We start from the raw sequence: 25,116 nt of genomic DNA, 5'->3' as shown, positions 1-25,116 counted from the left end.
TTCTAGGATTTCAATTTGATCGAAAATGACGTGTCTTTGGTCTCTTCACCTTTCGCATTTGATGTTGACGAAGCCCCATTTGACCTCCAACTCAAGCTTATGGACCAGCAATGTGATCCATTGCTTGTGGAGCAATTCAAATCAGTGCTGCTTCCCAGTTTTCATGCCTCTCTTAATGAATATATCTTTCCAAAAATAAAGGCTCATGCCTGGAGAATGTTGTGCACAATTGGCTGCCGCATTTCGCCCACAAAAAACATAGTCAATTCACTTTACAGTCTATTCTGTGAAGTACTTTGAGACATCTAGAAGACGTAAAAAGCACTATATCAAATGCAAGGATTATTATTATTATGCGAGAAGACATTTTCTGTGATGAAATTCAATAAATCAAAACATAGATCTGTGATGACTGATGACCACCTTGCAGCAGTACTCCGCATTGCAACAACGGAGACGATGCCTGACTTCAATTGTCTGGTTAACCAACATCATTCTTCCCATTGAATGAGCTTCTCACATTCTCATCAATATGTGAATAAATGAATAAATATCAAACAAATGTCTGCTCAATGAGTTGTTTTTATTTAACCTAATTTTAATGAATATCAATTATATAAACTTTATTTTATGCATGTACAAATGTAAGACTTGATTTTGAGCTATTATTAACCATTTACGTTTATATTAAGTGTGTGGCCCACGAAGATTACCAAAATTCGTAAAGTGGCCCGCCAGCCAAAATAATTGCCCACCCCTGGTCTAGGTTGACACTCCAGTGTCAGATAAGAAGTTAAACCAAAGTTTCAGTCTGCTAAAGAATCCATGACATTATCTGAAAAGAGAAGGGAGTTTCTCCTGGTGTCCTGATAGATTAATCCCCCAATTAAATTACTGCGCAATTTGCCATGTTCAAATTGTCTACCCAGCTCACTTACAAGTATACAGTTATTACAAATTACAGGAATTACTGTGAGATATTTCAACATGATAAGGTGCTATATAAAGTGCAAGGACGAGAGTAAAATTGTAAAAATGCTGCATGTAGAATAAATATAATTTGCCGTATGCTCGATACCTAAGGCATAACTTTGGGGAAGATTTACTCTCTTTATATAATATATTAAGTCACCCAGAATTTGTCAAATTATTGAATTCAGTCTTAACGGTAACTTGATGGTTTTCTGTAGGTACCTAAAATACAAATACGAATCCTTGCAGTAGACAAAATATTACTCAGATAGGGGGAAAGTCCAAATCTGGGGGTTTGCTGTCGCTTATCTTTCACATGCCCATAGGGCTTTTTAGCAAATAATCTGTTGAATCATATGTTACAACGAATTTTGTCCGATTTTTTCTCTTCCCTTGTTGAAGGATTCAAAACTAATAAACATTTAAAATTGGTCATCATACTATATCAAACAGCATTATAGTAAATGACCACTGAATTAATATATTTAGACAATTTTACTGGTTTAATCTATGCAGCATGTAATTCATTTGAATACACATTTGAGGCTACACCTCGAGCCACCCCCTTCTGAACCCACTATGTGCAACTATACTTCCCGCTCTCTGTAGTTCTCACTGTGCAATGCTTGGTGCTCCACCACATATTGTCCCAGTCTAGCTTGCCGTCTGAGGTGCTTAGTCTCAGTGGAGTTCTGTAGTTTAGTGGGCAGAGCACTTGCCTCGCAAGTGAGAGGACCTGGGTTCAATTCCCGGCAGAGCGAAATGGTGGGCAAGTTTCCTTACCCCACATGCCTATGTTTACCTAACAGTAAGTAGGAATCTGGTTGTTAGTTGATTGGTGAATCGATTGGTGGGTAATAATCCCTTAAAAATAAAATGTCACTCAATCCACGATTGTTTGTTGGACACTGCTGTGCGCAATTGGCTGCTGCGTTTTGCCCACAAAATATACCGTCAGTTCACTTCACAATGTGTTGTGAAGCGCTTTGAGACATTTTGAAGACATGATCCGGCGCTATATCAAATGCAAGGATTATTATCATCTTGAGTTTGGTTGAATATTGCTGATATGAGGAAACTATAAGTCTTGATTAACATAATATTGGAACGTGATGCTTGCAAAACCCTGGGCCTGATTTTAAACTTAGTGAATATTTCAAAATATTCCTCCTTTTTTAAAAAAATTATATATATTTTTTAAATTTTTGTTTTTTATTTTAATAGGTTTAAATAGGTTTAAAGTGTGACAGAGGAAACAGCTGCAACCCTGTTATGATGCGAAGCACATTTTCATATCTGGAGTCACCTTCACACCTTTCCATTTGAAAACAATGTTTTACAATTTAATGATTACAAATATTTTTTTCTCCATAATAAAATACAGGTTTGGTCAGCTCATATTCAGTCCGTTTAAACTTGTGCCATTCTTCCTTACAAAAGTAAATTGCGTTTCCCAAAGTAGTATCAAAACCATTTAATCTTATTGACGGTATATACAGTATATATAAAAACTTTTACACTGGATTACGGGAATGATACGACAGAATGTTAACATTCAGAATGTCTGATCAAAGGATATTTGCAACTTTGTCATCATTAATAATGACTTACATTGGATTAAAAGTTCACCTTCTCACTATACAGTCTCCCCAAATCATACTCTTTCGTTTATTATTTTACCATCAAAACACAAAAAACATGAATTGGAATTAAAGCCTTGGCGGAGGTGCACTGTAAAAAATTCAGACTCCGCGAATGTCTCTGCAGTAGGCAGTAATAAGCAGGAGATTCCTGATTCTAACAGTGTTGTGGGGTCTTTGTGTAAGTCACACAATGTTACCAACATACTTCCTGAATATTGCAAACATACCACCTCTGCAAGGACTTGAAAGGTATTCTGCAACACCATCATTCACAATACACATATTTGCCATTATGTAGATGTGTGTGTGTGTTGGAGCCTATCAGTTCATATGTTGGGTAATTGTTGAAGACATATTCAGAACATTGAAACTTTTAAATAGTGATACTTTTTTGTCAGTAATTGTTAGTACTCTTTCCCCTACATATTAAATCTGTTTATTGTGGAGTCCTGTGTTTTAATATCGCGCTCCAACTTTAGATAAGCTCTACTGTAAAAATGAGACTAAGTAGTAAATAAGATCATCATAGAACAAAATAAATTACCAAGTATGAAATACTAGTGATTAAACAGAAAAAAATACATGTTCATGTACAGGAGTGGCTATATAAATCTGTAAGCAATTGTTCAAATACAAAGTAGTGAAGTGCTTTTTTGCTAACCCAACTGTTATTGAATGAGAGTTTACATATTTTACAGATTGTGAGTCTAATTCTTCATCTTATTATTGCTCCCTCTGTCTTGTCTCAAAGGAAAACTCTCTTTACTTTACTTTTACGATTCCGTGGGCGCTGGCGCTTTCTGGTATCTCACCTAAAGGGTCATGTTTCATGCAGGAGAGCAAGAATGGCAGCCTATCCTACAACAACTTGCATTTATATAGCACCCCTCACACAGGGTAGAGCGCTTGAGTCTATCCTGACATCAAGAGGCATCTTTCAGTCATCTTCTCTCCAGCTCCCCTCCCAACCCCGGCTTGGGAGCCAGGCCACTCATGTGAAGTGCTTTGAGATGTTCCCAATGCGAAAGGCACTTAAATTGTGTCTCTGGTATCCTATCTTCACCCAGCCTCCACATAAGCAAATTTTCCAGCAGAAGTGGGTAATGATTGGGAACCCAGGCTTATTTGCCCTTCTTAAATTGGGGGCACGGAGGTTAAATGCAACACCTGGCAGAGAGAAGCACACACTGGAAATCCAACCCATGAATGTTTTGGTCTGCACAACCCAGTAATGCTTTTAACCACTTGGCCATCAGAGAAACCACACAGGCTTAAAATGAAAAGGTAGATTGATTGGAGGTTTAAATATTACAGCTTAATTTTTCTGACTCAATTAATCATATCTTTCTCTCCCCTGTTTAGATTGAGCCCATTTTAATGACATTCCTGGTTTTCTCCATTTAATTGTAAATATGACTGTTCCCAATAACACTGCAACTGGAAAAAATGTTAGTTTTCTGCTTTGAAAGCTCTGAAATGTATATAAATCTACATCTGTTTCTACTCGTAGATGGTTATATGAAGACAATGTTAGGTGTGTAGCATTGATCACAGAATTTACTCCAGTACGAAGAGGCAACAACGTACAATCTAAAGTAAATTTAAGTGAATGTTAAGATCCAGACTCCGCAGTACCACATGCTACATTCCTTTTCATCCAATAAATGACAAATGGTTTCAGTCAAAAAGACACATACATGTACAAAAACATTCTACACAGGGACAAAACTTGGAGAGCACGAGCGTTCATCTATTAACACAGCAGTTTGATTTCTTCCAAAGAACACTGCGGAACTTGACTGTGCAATCACAATGTTACTTCATAAAGATGCCAACTGCAGCAGCAGGTTCCTAAACTGGTGAGCGTGATGGGAAAGTTCGGTGACTCGGTCGACCATCTCCTGCACTGTCGCTGTATGGGGATAATGTAAGGCAGCCACCTTGGTGGCCGTGACAATGTTTTTAAGGAGTTCACAGAGGAGGTTGCTATAGTTTAAAACTTTATTCCGGATGTCTTGGGCCATGGCTTGCCTTGATAGCGTGTCCCCTATAAAAACAAGCTTGTGGGCGCTGAGGATAATGAACTTGCTATGAGCCACGAAGATCCTGGGTGGCTGGCCAGCACTGATGGAGTTGAAGAAGGCATCAATGGCATTGAGGAGCGTCACAAAGTGGGTCTCGCACTGCTCCGAGTAGAAGAAAAGGAGTTGTTTGTCATGAACACTGAGGCTGCTGCTGTCGTGGGGAATATGCTTTGGAGCGTTCCAGTTTGACAGATCATTCTCCACTGGCTTAATGACCTCCTTCTCCAGTTCCTGGAACTGGTTTAGCTGAAACACAAAAGTAGGCATTATCATATCAGATCTGGAACAACAACAACAATGATAATTTACAATTTATTTTGTCTGGTGGATCTGCCACCTCACACAGCTGACTGAGCACCTGAACTAGACGTGGGGAGATCTGAGGAGGGTGACCTGAAGCATCACTGAAAATAAAGTGGATGTTAAAGGGCGATACTTAAAAAGGCATAATATGTTAATGGAACCTGTGGTGCATAGGTATGTGCTAGTAGAGACTGAATATCAGCACTTACACACGAAACAACAAGAACAAATAAAATTTATATAGTGCCTTTTATGTCAGGAGGATGTTCCAAGGCAATGGACAGCCAAGCGATTGCACCTGAGCTGCGGATTGGAATCAAGAGGGATGGAGGGCTAGGTGGTGGTGGGAAGATGACCAAAGGTGCGGTCGAAGAGGAAGATCTTGAGATGGGCCTTGCAGTAGGCAAGGGAGGGAGCAAGGTGGAGGAGCTCCAGGATTGAGTTCCAGAGGCTGGGTACAGAAAAGGCTAAAGGACAGACTTCCAATTGTGGAGAGGGTGGGCGGAGGTGGTGGGGGGATGTGGAACAGGCCAGTATCCACTGAGCAAAGGGAGTGGACAGTTTGGTATGGTTTTAGGAGGCTTCAGAGATAAGGTGGAGTAAGACCATGCAGGGCTTTAAAAGTGAGTACACACACATGATGGGCCGAATGGCCTACTTCTGTGCAGTGTAATCCTATGAAAGGGTGGTTGAGGCCAGCATACACCACATAGAGGCCAAATAGTTAAGCAAGAGCAGATAGCATAATCCACACACACAGATAGACAGGACACACAGACACCATAAACCAGACACACACACACAGACAGCGCATACAGACACCATAGACCACACACAGACAGATAGCACATAGAGACACCATAAAACACATACATACTCAAGCAAACCTACCTGATGTTGTTCCAATTGTATCTTGTTCTGTTTGACAATATTTCCTTTTTCCAAAAGTTCCTTTTGTTGTCTCTCAAATTCGTCTTTCCCCTTTAATATTAAACAGTGAGAATATTAAGCACTCAAAAAGTGAAAATGATACATAGCAAATTATATACGGAAGAAAACTTTGGGGGCAGCCCCGATGGTGTAGTAGACAGAGCTACAGGTGACAGACCAGAAGCTTGCTGATTCGAAGCCCAGTCAATGCTGAGTTTTAGCACTCTCTCCTGGGGTTGCGTGAGGAGGTCAAATTGGCCTGGCCCTCCTGGGGTTAGTAAGGGGAAAGCTAGTCCTGGTTCCTCTCCAGGTTGTGTGTACATGTGACAGCAGAGTGAGACAAGGTCACGGTTAGCTGAGGTGCCCTCTTCAGTCGAGTGCCTACCGACACTCATTAGCAAGACTGACATGTGAATGAGGGCAGGATACCAGAGAGGAACCAGCGCCCGTGGATCTCCGGAACAGAGAAAGACAATGGGGGAGAAAATGAGAAAATGATGAATTGGAAACACTCATATGTTTTTCAAAAAATATTTTGGTCTCACAGACGGTCCCCCACTTTTAAAGTCTCCCTAAACAAATTTGCGTTCAGCAAAAAAAAAAGTACAATATGGACAGTATCAGTGTCTCTTTGGGATGCACTGTTCCATGTGTTCCAGGTAGTGAATTCACTGATATACAATAAATCTTAACTTTAATAAATTTGTGCCTTTGTAAAATGCAATAATATTTATCTATTCTTACGTTGGGGATTCAATATTACCTGTTAGGTTCAATTGCTTTAGCATTATTTTAGGGTACGAAACCTGATAATGATGCACATCGGGGAGTTGTGTACATCAATGAATTCACTACCTTGACTGTATAGAGCAGCTTAACTACCCTTTGTCTCTTGTTAGTCAAAGTTTACTTAAAACTCAGATTTGCAATCAACCTTCCTGCACAGCAGGAAATACTTATCCTAAAACACAGCCTGCCCTGGCACAGCCCATATGGTGTAAGCTGTCCAGTAAAACATCCCCCTACCTTGATTAATTACATATTCACACAGAATTACATAGACTGCACATCATCAAGCAGATGATTGTGCACTCTAGCCCTGACAGACAGAAACTCTGATTTTGTACCTTTTTAACAGCTGGAATTGGAGACTCTTAATGTATAGGGTGTGTGTTCTGCATGCCTACATCAGATGCCCAGTCAACCACCCCCACCCTGCCCCCTGCCGCCTCGGCCACTATTTGATAAAATTAAGAAATGAATATTCATCTTCTTCTATTTTATACCCTGAGGATAACATTAGGAGACTAGGAGAGCAGAGTGTTTTTCTAACCATTCTAAAATATATTTGCATCTTCAACAGCATCTAAGACATATATCTTTTACGAGTTCTTTCTCGTTCTGTCAGCCTTTCCACTCAGAAGATATGGGTAAGACTGAAACGTAATTCATAGTTTTTTTTAGCAATTTCAATAAGATGCAATATTAACAGTGAATTTACATTAAAGCTTCTGGTTAAAGCTTATGGTAAGTGAATGTCCTAGGTCAGGTTGAGTCATTGCAGTGGTTCAGGACAATACTACCATGCTTCAATTGGTCATATGTTTACTAACACATATTGAATCAGAATCTACATCCCTGTAATTGCAAAGCTGAACTTTTGAGTAGGAATGATTAGAATCCCAAAGGAGAAATCAAGTGAAAAGACCAACAATTTTCATTGACATATTTGTTAAGCAAATTAAAAGGTAGAAGCAAGGGTAGATGGTTAGAATGCTAACCTGTAAATGGACATAATCATAATCTTCCATCCAACTTTTATCCACGGTCTCTTTGCTGCTAATGTGGGCCTCGTGATCCAGTTGTGAGGGAGTATGCAACAAAGGCTGTATTTTAATCAGTGTCTTTCCCCCATGTGAATTTGTATGGTTACGGTTCGTACGACTGTCTCCACCAATGTTCGCTGTGGTGGTTTCATGAACAGTCTCTAAATTCATAATTCCAATCCCCTGTTTGAATAAATATTCGGCATTTGCACTTATAGAAGATGCTAACTGTTTCACATCGTCTGGAACAGTCTTTGTCACCATGACAAAGCGGTCCAAGTCATCACACTTATTGTGAAGCTTGTTAATTCCCAACATGTTCAAAGCCCAGTTCTTGCTATCCAGTGCTTGGCTGGTCTGCATTAGAATCTGGTAGGAGTCATCCAAGCGTTGTAACTGTTTCCTTAACTTGTTGTGAAGAACAGTGTCTGACAGACCAGACGCATTGGCTGTGGCTCCCTGGGCGAAGCCGATGAACCCCGATAGTGACTGTTTTACTTTGTCAGCGCTTGCGTGGATTTCGCTGACGTGCTTCTCCCTGAGTTCATGGGATCGCCAGTCAGGAACAACAAATGCCATGAGGGCTGAGATGGAGGATTCCACACCATGCTGCAGGCAAGTTAGCTTCTCAAAGGCAGAGTCTACATCCAACAAGAGCTTTTTCTCTGGCAGGGGAGAGGCTGAAAGAGAGGATTCCTTGGATGTTGTTGAAGATGTCGACATGTTGCTTCTCGTGCTGCCTGTGCTGGAAAATGACAATCGGTTCATCCCATCAGTTACGTCTAGCATGCCCTTAACATCCTGCGAGACCTGTGGGGGAACGTCATAGATCCCATTTCCTACTGCTGGTTTCGACATTTCAGTCCCTGCATTCTGCCCAGAGTCGAGCAATCCTCGGGGAATGTCGTAGACGTCCTTCTGTGAGGTCTGCTGGTAAACTGGTGGGATATCATAGATGCCTTGTCTTTTTGTACTGGACATAGTATTAACCGCTGTTGGCGGGACATCATAAATAGACCGGTTGGGAGAGCTGAGCCCAACTCGTGTGTGGGCTGACTGAAGTGGTGAAGCCGATTTGGCAGCTGGCGGAGGAATGTCATAAAGCCCTTCAGATTTATAATGTTTCTGAGAATCTGTGGCCTGTCTCAGAGGTGGTGGAAAGTCGTAATTTGCTTCCTTGCAAGCCGTGGGTGGAATATCATACACCTGCAAACAGTCAAAAAATATAATGTTTACAGTTCAGAGACAGGACCCAACTAGTCCTCACCGTGACGTCCATAAACACACATCTCTAAACCATCAGGAGCCCCGGCTGATTATTCACTACCCAACTCACAGGCCATTTACAACACACAAACTGCTGTCCCCACTGACATCAGCTAACTCACCACACACTGGAATTGAAGGCTTCAATTACAATTGTGGTCTTAAGTTAGCTGATCTAACCCTGCTTCAGTTATCCCCAATTAGCCATAAAGATGAGGAGTAATGGATAACAAAATGATTAATTTTAATAGGCAAAATAAAAATCAGAGATTTCGGAGTAATAAACGTAGGGATCCTTATATTCTAGTTACCATTTGAACTCTCAGTGATTAAAAAAACATAACTTCCAAGATAAATATCCCAGACAGCTTATCTGGCACCGTATAGTAAATACTTACTTCTCGATGCTCCTTCCCTAAGCCAGAAGGAATATCATACACGCCTTGTGCTCTGCGTTCACGTGCATGCTTCTGATTCATGAGTCCTTTCGACATTGAAGGAGGTAAATCATACAGCTGTGAATGTAGAACAGAAATAAATCATAAAGCAATCCAAAACAACAGTAAATATCAATTCCAGGCATCGCAATAATGGGATGATAATTCCTTTTTCCTCTAAGTTTTCTAGCCCTTCTAGCTTCCCTCTGCCTCTGCTCCGACCACCTCATCATCCTAGGTGACTTCAACCTCCACTTCACCCCCTACTGATCCACCTCAACAACAACAACAACAACAAGATTCCATTTATAAAGCGCCTTTCACGTCAGGAGGACGTCCCAAGGCGCTGCACAGTTGGGTCATGACCCGAGCAGGGGGGAAATGGTCAGGGGAGGGGAGGGAGCGAGGAGGGGGGAAATGGTCAGGGTGAGGGGAGGGATGAGAGGGAGCGAGAAGGGGGAAGAGAGTCGAGAGGGGAGCTGAAGGCTCCTCATACTTCTCCTCTCTCCTCCCCTCTCTCAACCTCTCCCTCCACATCCACTCTGCTACGCCCACACCCACCCGCTCGACCTGGTGATCACCCGGAGCCTCAGTGTCTCGGATGTCACCCTCACAGACAAGGTCATATATTCCTCTCCCCACTGCCTCTAAACCTACCCCCATCTTCTACCACCCATGGAAGAAGATCTCCCCGCAATCCCTCTCCGCTGCCTTGGAGTCCTCTGAACTCCACCTCCTCTGACCCAACCTCTGTGTCTACTCTCCTCTACAGCACCCTCTCCACCGCACTCAATGCCCCCCTCACCTTCTGAACTGCCTCCTACACCTGATCGTCACCCTGGTTCACTAGCCACCTCCACTCGCTCAAGGGTCTGGTGCGGGCTGTCGAACGCACGTGGCTCAAATCCGACCTAATGGTCCACCGACACATCTGGCTGGACCTCATCAAGATCTACTGCTCCGCTCTCGCCTTGGCCAAGTCATCCTTCTATTCCAGGTTAATCCTGGAGGCGAAGGGCAACCCCAGGCTCCTGTTCTCCACCACCATCCGACTCCTCCGCCCTCCCTGACACGCTTCGCAGATTCTTTCCTCCGAGTCCAAAATCGAGGGAATCCACTCAACAGCCACTGCCCTCCCAACTTCCACCCCCTCCCTACCGTCCCCCCCCACACTCCGATCACTACCCCTCCCTCCTTCCACACCTTTGAACCTGTCACTCCCAGCTCTGTCATCACCACCATATCTGTCATGAAGCTCACCACCTGCTCCCTGGATCCCATCCCCACCCCTCTCCTTAAATCCCAGCTCCACCTCCTTGTCCCACAACTTGCCAAGATCATTAACCTCTCCCTGTCATCTGGCACTGTTCCTTTCCTCCTTAAAACAGCCACTATCACCCCCACCTTGAAGAACCCTTCCCTTGACCCAACACAGTTATCCAGCTACCGGCCCATCTCCAACCTCCCTTTTCTGTCTAAGGTCCTTGAGAGAGCCGTTGCCTCCCAGCTTCGCTCTTTCCTCTCCTCCCACTCCAATCGGGTTTCTGTGCTGCCCACAGCACAGAAACTGCTCTGCTCAACATCACAAATGACATCCTGACCATGTGTGACCAGGGCTCCCTCTGCCTCCTCAACCTCTCCGCCGCCTTTGTTACTGTGGACCACTTAATCCTCCTCCACCACCTCTCCTCCCACTTCAACCTTCAAGGTTCTGTCCTTGATTGGTTCAGGTCCTTCCTTTCACACCGCCTCTACTTCGTCGCAGCAAACGGCTTCTCCTTCAGCCCCCGCACCGTCTCGTGCAGTGTTCCTCAGGGCTTTGTCCTTGGTCCCCTCCTCTTCACCCTCTACTTGGTGACATCATCCGCAGACATGGGGTAAATTTCCACCCTCAACTCCAGGACTACTGGCTTCCTGACCGACTGCCTATCTGACATCAAGTCCTGGACGAGGGACAACTTTCTCCAATTCAACGCCAGCAAGACCGAGGCCCTCTTGATTGGCTCACGCCAGTGCCTCCGCACCTCAGGCGCTGGCAGCATCAGCCTCCACGGCTGCACACTCAACCTCACTAAGCCAGTCAGGAACCTGGGTGTCTTGTTTGACCCTGAACTGTCCTTTCTCCCCCACATCCGCGCCATGACCAGCACTGCCTACCACCACCTCCGCAACATTGCCAGACTCTGCCACTGCCTCACCCCTCAGGCTGCTGAAACCCTCACCCACACATTCGTCACATCAAGGCTCGATTAAGGAAGCTCCCTCTTCATCTGCCTTCCAACTCTTCCCTTCACAAGCTGCAGATCATCCAAAACTCTGCAGCTCTTGTACTCCCGCTCATCAGGCTCCGTGACCCCATCATTCCCACCCTCGCCCGACTCCACTGGCTCCCCATCCCTCAGAGGATCGAATTCAAGATCCTCGTCCTCACTTTCAAGGCCATCCATAGCCTTGCCCCCTCCTACCTCTCTGATCTACTGACTCCCTACCAACCTGCCCACTCGCTCCGTTCAGTGGGCTCCGGCCTGCTCCATATCTCCCGCCCGACCCACCTACCATTGGTGGCTGGGCTTTCAGCCTCTCTGCCCCCCACTCTGGAACTCCATCCCACGGTCCCTTCGCCTCGCTTCCTCCCTTGCCTCCTTCAATGCCAGTCTCAAGACCCTCCTCTTCGATCGTACCTTCAGTCGCCCTCCCACCTCTCTGCCTTCCCTCACCCCTACTCCACCCCTCCCCCATGCTCGGGTCCTGACCCCTGACTGTCGAGCACCTTGGGACGTCCTCCCGACGTGAAAGGCGCTCTATAAATGTAATTTTGTTGTTGTTGCTCGATTTAGTCTTTTCTGCATTACTTCCTGCCAAAGACAGATGTTTTATTTAATCTGCAGAACTGGTCAATGAACTGCTTGTGTCCCACACTACAACAAGAATAAAAAAATCCTTGAATTTGATATAGCAGCTTATCACACAGTTGAGACGTCTTCAAGTGCTTCACAGAATATACTCTAATTTAGTGAATTGACTGTATACCTTGTGAGTGAAATGCACTAATGCCACTACTATACATAGGCATGCTTGGGAAGCCTATGGACTATCAGGGTTTTCCAGAGAAGGAACCTCCCATCTCATAACTCAACTGAGTTTGTCAAAACTCATCATGTTTGTGATGCTGGGATTTCTGGTATCAGCTTGGTCGGGGACACAGATATATGGAAAAAGCAGTGTGAAACAAAGCTAGTAGGCTTGTTGCATTAAAGAGAGCATTTATCTGGTATTTGCTAAACAGGTTAGCCTGAAAAAGGCAAACATTTGTTTTTCCTTTTTCAGATATTGTCGGATGGCAGGTGAGAACTGTAACGATCAACCACATGCCCCAAACAATGCTGTTGTGAGCCAACAGTAGAAAAAATGTTGCGCTATTTTGGCTGTGTAACTCTTAGCACGCAAAGAGAACCAGCCTTTAATCACATACATTCAGTGTTGAAGTTCACGTGGATGAGAGTGTGGGTTTAATGATTGGCAGGAAACAGCAGTGTAAGTGAGACACATACCCCTTGCTGGTGAACTGGAGGGATATCGTAAATTCCTTGCTGTTGTTTCGAAGGAGAGTCGTAAATATAACCCTGGCCACATCTGATCGGAGTCACAACCTGTGTTTTTAAAAAAGTGGTGATAATGCAATCGATAAACAATAAAGTTACATTTTTGCAAAAAGACATTTCCAAAAACATTGCTGGAAGCTTACAGTCACTTTAAGGTTTACACTTATCTTCATGTTAACTCCCATCTCTATTAGCAATTTCTAAATGACCACACATATATTACCTGGTTTTCAACGGTTATTCTGGAAATAATCTGCAGTAGAAACTCTGTAAGGGAGGTTCAGGTGAAGATTGTCTTTCAGCCCATTCTAAGAAGACTACCATGGAAATTTTATTATTATAAAGAATGTTATTATTATGAAGAATATTCTATTGTTTCTGATGCAATCACATGGTAAGGTATTGAGGTGAACAGGATAAGTTTACTGTATGCTCCGAGGTGAACAACAATAATAATAATCCTTGCATTTGATATAGCATCGTCTCATGTTTTAGAGACGTTTTCACAGAATATACTATGAAGTGAATTGACTGTATATTTTGTGAGCAAAACAATGACCGTAGATTTCATTAAACCACATAAGTTTTATTAAACCCTTTTGTTTTTAATTCAACACGTCTTAAAATAATCTCTTGTGGTGTTTTTCAGATCAGAAAGTCAAGACTCTGCACTGAGTTGGTTGATCTCAGTGGAAGTTGCAGTTGGGGAGCTTCAATGGTCTTAGCACCTCTGACTTAGGGAGGAGATCACCCAGGGTTTCTCCTCCTGATCGCAACTCAGACACTCCTGCTGAAAAGTGCAGGTATGTAGACATTGGGTGAGGACAAGATCAGCCTCATCTGTGAAGCCTCTTCTCTTTCCCGTGGGATTAATTATCCCACTAACACCCACTATTGAAGCTCACAGTGGTATAATAGCTACCTGGTTGAGGTAAAAGGAAAGAAAGAACATTCACACTGCATTCAAAGAGAAGGGATGGGAAAACATTGGTTGGAGAAAGATTGGAAATAAATGACTTATTCTTAAAATAGTAGGAGATTCTTAAAATGCTATACGATATTACCAAATAGCTTATTGATACAGAATATTTTAACACATTATATGCTGCTGAACCTAATGCCTTATAGCTATGTATTCACTAAAACATCCCCTCAGCAGATAGTCTAAGTCATCTCGCTGATGAACTGTTTGTGCACTGGCATTCAGCTTTCCAGCATGTCATTGAAATCCTGCCTCTCCTTTTAGGAATAATGCATAGCTGCGGCCATCTGGACAAAGGATGTGTCATGCTTTGTACTAAATTATTTCCTTGTTCATTACTCCCATCTGCACAAAACAGATGGTGAACACACGAATCCTTCCGGTCAACCTGATTACGGACTATCTGTTTCTAGCCATCCCTTTCTCCAAGTAGAAACGGAAAGTGAACAGACATGCACTGGAACAGCATCAGTTAATAATAATAATAATCCTTGTGTTTGATATAACGTCTTATCACGTCAGTAGGATGACTCAAACTCTTCACATGATTTACTGTGAAATGGAATGACGATATTTGTAGACAAACGCGGCAGCACAATTTGCACACAAACAGCCATGAAGTGAATTACCAATTTTATTCAGGATATTATACAGTTACATAATATATATAATCTTCTAGACATACAGTTCTTATGTATAGATGGATGAGAATTCTTGATCGTTTAGGAAAGACTAGTTTGAAAAAATACTTTTGTAGAAAAGCAATGAGAGGTGGTTGTTATGCTAATAAATGGCTAACTAACTCAACTAAGACAATATGACATTTAAAAGGAAATACAATAAATGTTGGAAAATAAATCATATGAAAAGCTTTAAAAAGCATGTGGAGGAGCTAGCACAAGCATAGGCTCGATGGTCAAATGGCCTCCTTCTGTGCTGTGAATTCTAATAAGTATGAAAGCATCTAGTCCAAATCAATGGGAACAAAATGATGTAGAGAGACAAGAGAAGATTAGACAAAGAGAAAAGAGCAACCTCTCGGCCAAAGGAAGTTTTGGCAGCTCTGAAATCTCTACAGGAAGATTGACATTGTGGGTGGAACCCACAGCACTTCACTGCTTCTCTCAGTAAAGTTAAGATTGTCTTAGCAGATGGCAAGCCAGCTCAACGTCAGTGCCAGGCTGTTTTTACATGGATTCTGTTGTGCTAGACATTTTAATATTTTCCAGTCGAGATCCAGGGAAATGGTAGCTGCCAGTGTACAGGAAGCCAGTTCCAGGAAATCAGACCTGATGAAGTCTTCAAGGAATAAACAAGTCAAAGTATTTTTACAATTATTTTGTCAAGCTCAATTAAGTTGCGAAAACACTTCATGCACTTTTCATCTGCATGACTAGCTACAGAGAGGACGAAATTCGAGGGATTGTGAAAAAGGAATTAGAAAGTGGGATTAATGGAAAGGATGACTTTAAAAATAAGTAGGGGTGGAAGTGGCACGATAAAATTGGATGAATGATCTCTTACTATGCTAAACATTTCTTCTGTCGTACTTAATGGTGAAACACAGCATTATTTTGGTCATTGTTACATATGGACAACAATGTTAGATACCCTTTAAGAAAATAAGGACCAATTAACTAGGACCAATGAAAGGGGATCAGGAACCAGAAAAGCAGCAAGCAGGGAGAACTGGCTAGAGGGTTTTGGGTTGGACCGTTTGATTTGTAACTTGTGATCTGAGAATAAAAGAGTTTTCTACACATTGATTTTTGCGAACATAACAAACAGGTTGAATATATCTGAATGTTTGCTTTCCCCTCTAGGGCTTCATTTACATCGCTGGTCACACTGCAATATATAATGTAGGAAGAGCGGTAACTATTCTGAATCTTGCCAAGAGTAGGAAAGGTCAAGGAAGCGGTCAACACACGTGGAAGAAAGGAAAAATCAGCTGCCGTGCAAGGCACCACCTGGTGTTTGAAAGCAAGATCGAGTAAAGCAAACCGACGTGGGAAAGGGAAAAAGAGATGTGAGAGTGGGACCCAAACATAGGCTGTTGAATCAAATCAGTTTTCTCCGCTCCCTGAACCTTTGTGTGCATCTAAAGAGTTACATGGACATGGTCCATAAACAAGAGTCAGATCACCACAGATCTACTGACCTTTCACCCCTGCTTACGGTTACACTAATTATAGGCAGAAGCAGGTGTTTTTCCTCACAAAATACTGCAGCAGTTCTGGACCTGGATTACAAAATGCAGTTCAACATGGAACAGCCAAACAAGGATATGTTGTAATTACATATTACAAATGTTGTTTGGCTGTTCCATCACTTTCTGATCTGTAAAGGCAATTGAGGAAAAAAGCATTTCTGTATAACCTGGCCTGTTCCTTTCAGAGTGGTTGAATTTCCAGCCCATCTCTCAGTTTCATTCTGGAGAATTAAAAAAAAATGATCTCTGAACAGAGCTGTAGCTGTAACTGTGCAAAAACTGGCCTAAGAACTCCTAAATTTTAGAGGGGATATTTAGCCAGTTATTCCCACAACTAATTGCTAAACTGAGATCCTGCTGAAAGGTGTGCATGCTTGGATATCAGGCTGTCATATTCCCACTTGTGCTAGATTAACCTGTTGGCACTCACTGTAAAGGTTTGCACATGAATACTATAAGGCTGGAAAGAGTAAGGGAAGTCCCAAATGCCTTCAGGGAAGGCAAGAGGCCATTAGTGAGGGCGAACAATTTAACATGTGCATATTTAACCCATTCATGTCACTCTCACTTTTAACATTCAATATAAACTCGGGGTGGCCCATAACCACTACCCCCTAGATTTCATGTGGCTTTTCAGGGCCAAATTAATATTTTGATACAAACATTATCTCATCCCTTCTTATATGGCAGATTTTGAATTCTTGCTAGAATTATGGACAGCAGTCCTTCTCCCCGTGGAACACTAGATCTGGGAGTGAGGATGGATCGAGACGTCAGTGTCAGTGGTCATTTCAGGCCCCAGGTAAAAGCACCATGAGGAAATCGACCTGACTTCAACAATGAACCAGAGGATTCCATATCCAATCATCAGTTATCCCATGAGCTGTGGTAAAATGCAGACAAACTGTCTAAACTCTGGAATCTCGGTGCCCTGCTTATCAGTAGCAATTGTGTGTCTGATCAACACAAGCAATGAGTACTGCATCAGAAGATAACATTTAAAGCACAATAATATGCACTGGGATAACACAGGTTAGTTTCTTTAATGAATGCATACTTTATAATAAATGGATGAAGACATCAATACCTGCAGGCCACGGAACTGATGAGGAGAGACTGCATTGCTGCTACCTGGCACAGGGTAGGGACTAGGATAGACGCTCCCACACCATGGTAGGTAAGGACAGGAGTTCACAGAATGTATTTATGGTGGTGTGTGCGTGTACGTGTGGGGCGCGGGGAGGGGGGGTAAGAGAATGCAGTGTTGTTCTCCTAATTACATCTGACTGGAGCGTAACCCTTGCCCAATTACACGGTCAGAGGAAAGATAACACTGAGGCTATGCAACCATGAAAGGAGAAGGGAAATTGGTTTGAACTAAGCATATTGAAAAAAAAACGGAAATTGACCTATATAGCAGTTTACAAACCAGATACTGAAAATTCCCTGGTCAACTAATTCCTCTTTTGGAAGGAACCCATATGTGCTATTTTTGGTAGAGTTAGCAAGCTAACGTAATACAATTTTAAAGAGGACTCGACCAAAGGTGATCAGCCTTTAAAGCCCAGCTATGATGCACATATTTCTTCTTTGTATGCCTCCCTCTCCCTTTCCTCCTCTCCCGAGGGTGACGACTCATCCTCAGCTTCTCTCCAAAGTGTCTATTCTTCATGTTCGAGTCAAGGCAGAGAACATCAGCAGGGTATTTGGCAACGTTTAACCCAGAAGTGCCCATCCCAAGATACAACAAATTCCTTTTGAGAATCAAAGTCCAGGTCATTTCAAATTCACTTCAGAAGGCTGGCTGAAAGCATGTGCTGCAATGGGTTAATAATGGTAACTAGGCACGCAGGTTACGAGTACAAAGCCAGCGATATCTTTCACTGCATTTGCCTTTGCTTTCCTTAGCCGGTTGTAGACAGGTTACTATTGTAGAGCTATTCAGCACACTGAGCTTATCACCTACAACTAGCTGGGCTCTTAACATCAACTTTGTTTTCTCTGGAAGAGAGAAGGCTAACAGGGGAATTAATGGAGGTCTTAAAAATTCTGGAAGTTTGTTGAAGATTTTTTTTGGTGCTTTAGGACATCCTCCCAACATGAAAGGCGCTGTATAAATGCAATAATTTATTGTTGTTTTGACAGAACAAATAGTGAAAGAGCATTCCCGCCAGTTGTTAGATATAATCAGGAGGGGAATAATGTCACGTAAGGATTGTCAGTGAAATGATTCAAGGGGCAGTTACAAGAAATACTTTAATGCAGAAGTTATGCAGAAGGTAGAACAAGTGGCTAATAGCTGCAGCAGCATAAGGTCAGTGTGCTGAATAGATCTACAATGGTAATGATACTTACATTTGGTACAGCGCCTTTCACGTCGGGAGGATGTCTTATGCCTTAAAGCGCTTCATAGGATATACTGTAAAGTGCAGTGACTAGGTTTTTTGTGCGAACACAGCAGCCAATTTGCATACAGCAATGTCTGACAAACAGCCATAAAATGAAAGACCAATTTTATTTGTGGTATGGTTGGCCAGAACACAAGGGGAAAGTCTCTTCTCTTTTCGAATAGTGCTGTAGGAACTTTAATGTCCACCCAAATAGGCAGAGGGGCCTTGGTTTAACATCTTATCTCTCCTCTATGTTGAAATTTCTCTAGTTCAAGCTTTTAGTTGCAAAGTTGAAGATATGTCTACATTTCGACATGTCCACATATATCATTGAGAAAACAGACTGGTTAGTGAGGTCAACCACCAATACATTTTTGGATCAACGTGGCCTCTGTAGGCATCTCTCCTCAGAATAAGATCAATTTATTTGCATATCTTCCTCCTAACCCAGAGGATTTTTAAAAAAAAAAAACACGTTACTGATTTTCTTAACTTCAAAACGGGTGAATAGCTGGATGTTCCCATTGGGATTGAAATCTCCACAATTATAGTATTCAAATACTAGGACATTTTGGTGGTTAATGTGCTATTCAACCCTATTCATCCCCAGATAGATGAAGATTTAAGGTTATATTTTGCTACATCTAAAGCAGGGAAATTTCCACGGAACGATTTTAAAAAATGTATTTTTGACTGGCTCTGCCATCACAGTAAGTGACAAACCTAGTAAATGCTGATATGCAACACATCTCAGGCAAACAAAATAGAAGCAAACAATTCTGAAGAGACTGCTACTTGCTTTTGGTTTTGCTGCAAGACTTGGGAAGAAACCGAAAGGAGATTTAGTGTTAGCAGTGATAAGTGTTAAGCGCACTGAGATGCCGCCCAGCAAGGAGGGCGCTATATAAATAAATGCAAATTGTTGTTCTTGTTGTTATACACTGTGTTGTGGAGCAGAATAAATGCAATTAAAAGTTACAAAGGTGACAAAACCACCGGTTGGGTGGAACAGGCTGAAAGTCCACAGGGCTGTTTAAGCACTCGAGAACAGGGCAGTGCACAAAGTGTCAACAATCTGATCCACGGGCTTTGCTCGCGCCAGGGCTGAGGCCGAGGAGGCTGATCTACCACTGTGGTTTGAGGTGCAGAAATCTGGAAACTTGTTCTGACCTGATCAGTAGGAACACCCATTGATGAAGGATGTGCCACGTATCTAGCTGTTCTGTAAAGGACATAACAGTATGCTCTCCGCAGCCTGCAGCTACAGGCCTCCACTCAACATTCACTGAACACACGCTTCAGTTCGCCTTCAAAGGTAGCACTTTCTCCTCTCGGTCAGGTGCTTGTGGATTCAAGCTCCAGACTATGACGTGAGCTAAGCTATAATGTAAACTGACACCATACCCTGGTGTAGTGCTGAGGGAACACTGGTTTGCAGACAGTGCCATCCTTCAAGTGCTCATTTTTGACTGGTTACAGATTTCTGCCAAGTTATAATTCAGTTTTGTTTATATACCACCTTATGATAACACAACTTAACACAATGAGTTACTTTGAATTTTAGTGATTATTATGCAGGAAAATATGGCAGCTAACCTGCAACAGAAATGTCTCACAACATAAATCAGATGAATGGCCAAATTTAAATTGTTCTGTTTTGGATGAATAAGAACTCTGCAGGAACTCTCTTTGCAATAATATTCATAATAATGTGATCCTTAACACTTGCCCAAACACCATCTGAAAATCAGTACCTTCCAACAATTCAGTGCTTCTGCTTAACCTTCTCTTGTCCAGTGAGAACAACCCCAATTTATAAGCCTTTGTTTGTGACCCAGTTTACCAGTACAAAGAACTGGTAGGTTTCATGGCACTTGGCCAGCTAGGACTGTTATGTGGTCCAGTGCTGAGGCAGACAAATTGGGCACAGGTTCAATTCTAGTCCATGCTGAGTTCATTTCAACGGGCAGGTAGGTAGGGAGATAGTAGGTCGGAGAGGTAGGGGGGAGCAAGGCCGTGAATGGCCTTGTAGGTGAGGGTGAGGATCTAACCTGTAAATGATATTCAGGCTAGGTGCAAGAACATATGTGCATATGCAGAACATATTGAGCAGGGAGCACTTGGTGTTGACAATTTGAAGAGGGAACTAGAAAGGTATATAATGGTGGTGGAGATTAGGTGGAACTTGAGCGATAGAGAGCAATAGTATTATGGAAACAGACTGGGTAGAAAGACCATCATGCTCTCTTCTGGTTTTGTCTATTACTATATCAGGCTAAGGAAAAGAATATCCTTTAGATTTGTTCCTAATATCACTTTAAACTGAAAAAAAATCCATTTTTATAGGACTTCACAAGCAATTACTGTCAAGTGCAAGGGACTATTTTTGTATGCACCTAAGGTATTATGTCAGCAGACCTATTCATCCATGAGCTGAATGACCAGTTAATCTGGAGGAAGGTTAGGTAGGATACTAGAGAAATATCCTTCACTTCTCAATCCCGGATATGTCAAATTTGATGCCCTGCAACTCTGATTGGATGCTAATCTCAATTTGGAATGGTAATAAATTAGAAAGTACTTTTTTTGTGAACATTTCTTCAGACGTTCATTTTGCTTTGTTTAACTTCCTTATATTGCTGAAGAAGCCATTTTGTCAAGAAATGTGCGTCTACTAATAATAATAATCCTTGCATTTGATATCGCGCCCCCCCTTATCACATTGTTGAGACATCTCAAAGTGCTTCACGGAATATACTGTAAAGTGAATTAATTGTATATTTTGTGGATGAAACGCAGCGGCCATAACTGTGTAAAGTAATATCTGTGTATTATCTGAGTAAATATCTGTATCAAGTGCTTTGAGACGTCCACCTGACGTGAAAGGTGCTATATAAATGTAAGTTATATTGTATTGTCGGATCACCACAAACCTCAACTGAGAAACAACACAACATACGAGGAGAGAGAATGGGGCAAAGATTTCCAATAGGAAGGTAAAGGAATACAACAACAAATTACATTTGTATAGCGGCTTTCACATTGGGAAGATGTCCCAAGGCGCTGGACAGATAGGGATTTGGACCAGGAGGGGTGCAGGGCAGGGAGGGTAGGGGTAAGAGGGTGACTAAAGGTGTGGTCGAAGAGGAGTCTTGAGACATGCTTTGAAGGAGGCAAGAGAGGGAGCGAGGCAAAGGGACAGTGGGATGGAAACACAAAGAGTGGGAAATATAATACAAATTTACATTTATATAGCCAGGATGGCAGGGAGGCGAAGGAAGGGCAGAAATTAGCTGGGGTAGAATTCTACCTCAGGTGAAACTGAAACTTATGATTATGTAATATATAATTATATCAGAAGTGGTCAATAATGACTCTTTCCAGCGACTGGAAATGAAAGAGTGGATTGTGTTGGGGCAGAATTCTCGTGGATTAGATTGATGCACTTCTGTTTACTGGAAAGATACCTCATTTGCGTCTCAAGAGTTGCTGTTAACCACTTGCTACGATTGAACTGCAAGTTTTTTTTAAAATGGTATGGTGAAAGAGCAGGAAATTAGGATCATTGTGGTGGAGGAGTCAACACCAACACATGGTCAATAGTCCATCCAAATGGGCCATTTTCTATGCTGTAATTTCTACGATTCTATGTGGAAAGTTTTCTGTAATTTGCAGGTGAAATGCTTCCTTTCCAGCACATTAGAGACAGTGAAGTGACACAGAGACCTCAGGCTGGGCTGATGCTAATTCTCAACTTGGTCTCCAGAGATTCAATTGAGAGACTGAAAGGAAGTGTCTGACCTTCTTGCCAATGTAAACGGCAATCAAATGGAAAGTGCTGCCTTCCAGCAGAAGCATTTCCTGATCTATCCTCTTTATGTCTGCTCTGCTCCAATATAAATCACATGATCATTTTAATAGGTACCTGAACTTTCTCTCATGTCACATCAAACAATCAAATTTCCTCCATGTAAAAGCTGCCCCAGTTCAATGCAATGTTTTTACCTGTTACGGGGGTAAAAATTCCACCTGGGTTTAGATGTGCTCTATTTACGTAGCATTTTAGAGCATCCAGAATTTATCAAATTCTTAATTAGAGCCTTAATTTTGAAGCTGTTTTTCTGTATGTACTTTTAAGATCTACACTGTTCACAGTCTTTCACTCTTTGACACCAGAAACACTTTATAGTAAAACGAGACCAGAAAGTGATCTACCAGCACTACTCACAGAATGCCAGAATTATCTCAATCAGAGACCAGGAGAAATTTTCTCCCCTGGTTAATCCCTGGGGTGTTGAGTCTGACCCTCTGGAATTGTGCTCGAACATTGATCTCCGTTCCAAATGTAGCAATAACAATTGCCCTTGCATTTGATACAGCGTTCTTTTGATGACTCAAAGCGCTTCACAGGATATCCTGTAAAGTTTTTGTGGACGAATAGAGGATTAGCTCAACGGTTCAGCTCTGACCTGGTTTCAATTTCTGTCTGCTGATCCTATGTGTAATGAGCTAGTGAAGCCTCATTTGAAATTGCAAATGTGCAATGGTTGAAGTGAGAAAGTTTGGTGCTTGGTCTATTTTGAATAGTAAGTAGTGTTTGACTCTGGACCGTCTATCTGTTACGTTTTACACACCTACTGCAAGGCTCATAAATCTTTTCTGCGTTCTCTTTTCTGCTGCCCCCAGTATTGAAATTTTAAGAAAATATAATTAATCTATATATTTTAAACTGCTGTGATAGTTCATGAAATGCCCGGACCGAACACAAAGACCACTGTTACCACCATCTACCGTTAGAAGTTTTTAATTCAAAACAATTATTGCTGTAATAATAATAATCCTTGCATCTGATATAGCGCCTTATCATGTCTTTAAGATGTCTCAAACGCTTCACAGAATATACTGTATAGTGAATTGACTGTATATTTTGTGGGCGAAATGCGGCAGCCAATTGTGTACACAGTGCCCACAAACTGTCGTGGATTGAGTGACCAGATTTTAAAAGTTATTTTGAAGGAATTATTACCCCCAAAAAGTGATCTGCCAGTCGATTAACAACCAGGTTCCTACTTAATGCTAGGTAAACAGAGGCATGTGGAGTAAAGAAACTTGTCCAATGTTTCAACCTGCTGGGAATCAAACCCAGGTCCTCTTGCTTGTGAGGCGCGTGCTCTAACCACTAAGCTACAGGACTCCTGTTGCTGTAGTAATGCAGGTGATGCATGTCTAATGGATCTTGATACTGTGATGCAAAGCTGGTAGGGTTAGTAATACAGAAGGCAAGATAAATGGGCTGAAGAGCTTCTTTCACCTGAACTCTTCTTTGTGAACTTAGTGCTAGTTGCAGGAAGCAAAGGGGCCATTTTACAACATTAAAAGTTTATGAGACAACCCACCTTGTTAGGATGATAAGCACTGTCCACTCCCCAGGGACTCCTGTGTACAGATGGTGGCACTTGGTAGGTCTCATGACCTTGCATTGCATGTCCGGACGCGGTGGGAGGCACCTGATAAATGCTCTGATTCTGGTGAGAAGGTGGAACTTGATACACAGGATCCCGATAAGAGTCTCCAGAAGCCAGGGAGTCCAGTGCACTCGGGGGTACCTGGTAGATACCCTGTTGCAGCGACAGGTGTGCTGGAGCCAATTGGGTTGGTGGGGTAAGAGAGCCATCGTACAGTGGGCCCACGAGAAGCTTGAGGCGGTTTCCTGGTGCAATGCCCTGCCGTCCGTGCAACGAACAAAGCCACCAACCTTCCAAGCCCCCAGTGTTCTGTTCAATCACCATCAGAACTTCTCCTTTCCGGAAGGACAACTCTTCAGGGGATTCCGGTGCATTGTCGTATAAAGCTTTAGCCATGAGATTCTAAAGGAAGGAGCGAGAGAAAAAAAGAAAACTGGTCAGAAATCCCAACTGTACTTTTCAAAGAGTTTGGAATGATTCGTGAAACAGCTTTCTGAACATAACTGAGCACCGAATAAGTAAAAGTTGTTCAGTCCATGAAACCAATTCCCTTTACAGGTGATGCAAAGCCTTCCTTGTCAAGGCTGTCACCAGATACATTATTTTCTTTGGGAAAACCTCTGTATGGAGACTCCGAATCTCAAAGTCAATCAAAAACTCTGGCCTCCTTTCCTCCACAGACAAAAAGAAGTCCCTCCCCAAATCTCCTTGTGCCACATGAAGTATTTATTCATCTCACTCTATAATCTGTACCATTATTTTCTAATAGATACTTATCCAGTTCCTTTTTAAAGACGTTAAGCAATGCATCAATTGCTTTTCATAGAAGTCTGTTTCATACCTCAATTTCTTAATATCTGATAACCTCTAATCCTTGTTGAGTTCCCCCCTCCAATTTTAAACCTGTTGCCTTCCACTCTAATCCCATGCTCCAATTCAAATAGTAATGATTTGAAAGACCAACATCATAACTTCCCTCCCTCAATATTTTTTTCAGAAAAGAA

At 42.3% G+C, this 25,116-nt stretch overlaps 1 protein-coding gene across 1 annotated transcript in view; it reads right to left on the bottom strand.

Moving 5' to 3' along the window:
• Window positions 1–2,279: 2,279 nt before the first annotated feature.
• Window positions 2,280–25,116, bottom strand: part of nedd9 (neural precursor cell expressed, developmentally down-regulated 9) — a 79,155-nt gene continuing 56,318 nt past the window's right edge. The window contains exons 2-7 of the mRNA XM_007906384.2: window positions 24,044–24,514; window positions 13,013–13,111; window positions 9,423–9,539; window positions 7,714–8,964; window positions 5,894–5,983; window positions 2,280–4,945 (exon numbers count right to left, since the gene is read on the bottom strand). Coding sequence (XP_007904575.2) covers window positions 4,436–4,945; window positions 5,894–5,983; window positions 7,714–8,964; window positions 9,423–9,539; window positions 13,013–13,111; window positions 24,044–24,514 — 2,538 coding nt within the window. The 3' untranslated portion in view covers window positions 2,280–4,435. The remainder of the gene's footprint in view (window positions 4,946–5,893; window positions 5,984–7,713; window positions 8,965–9,422; window positions 9,540–13,012; window positions 13,112–24,043; window positions 24,515–25,116) is intronic.

The sequence above is a fragment of the Callorhinchus milii genome, unplaced genomic scaffold, assembly GCF_018977255.1.
Source record: "Callorhinchus milii isolate IMCB2004 unplaced genomic scaffold, IMCB_Cmil_1.0 Scaffold2, whole genome shotgun sequence".
Lineage (NCBI taxonomy): Eukaryota > Metazoa > Chordata > Chondrichthyes > Chimaeriformes > Callorhinchidae > Callorhinchus > Callorhinchus milii.
The sequence above is the reverse complement of the archived record's forward strand: the minus strand, read 5'-3'. Positions and strand labels throughout refer to the sequence as shown.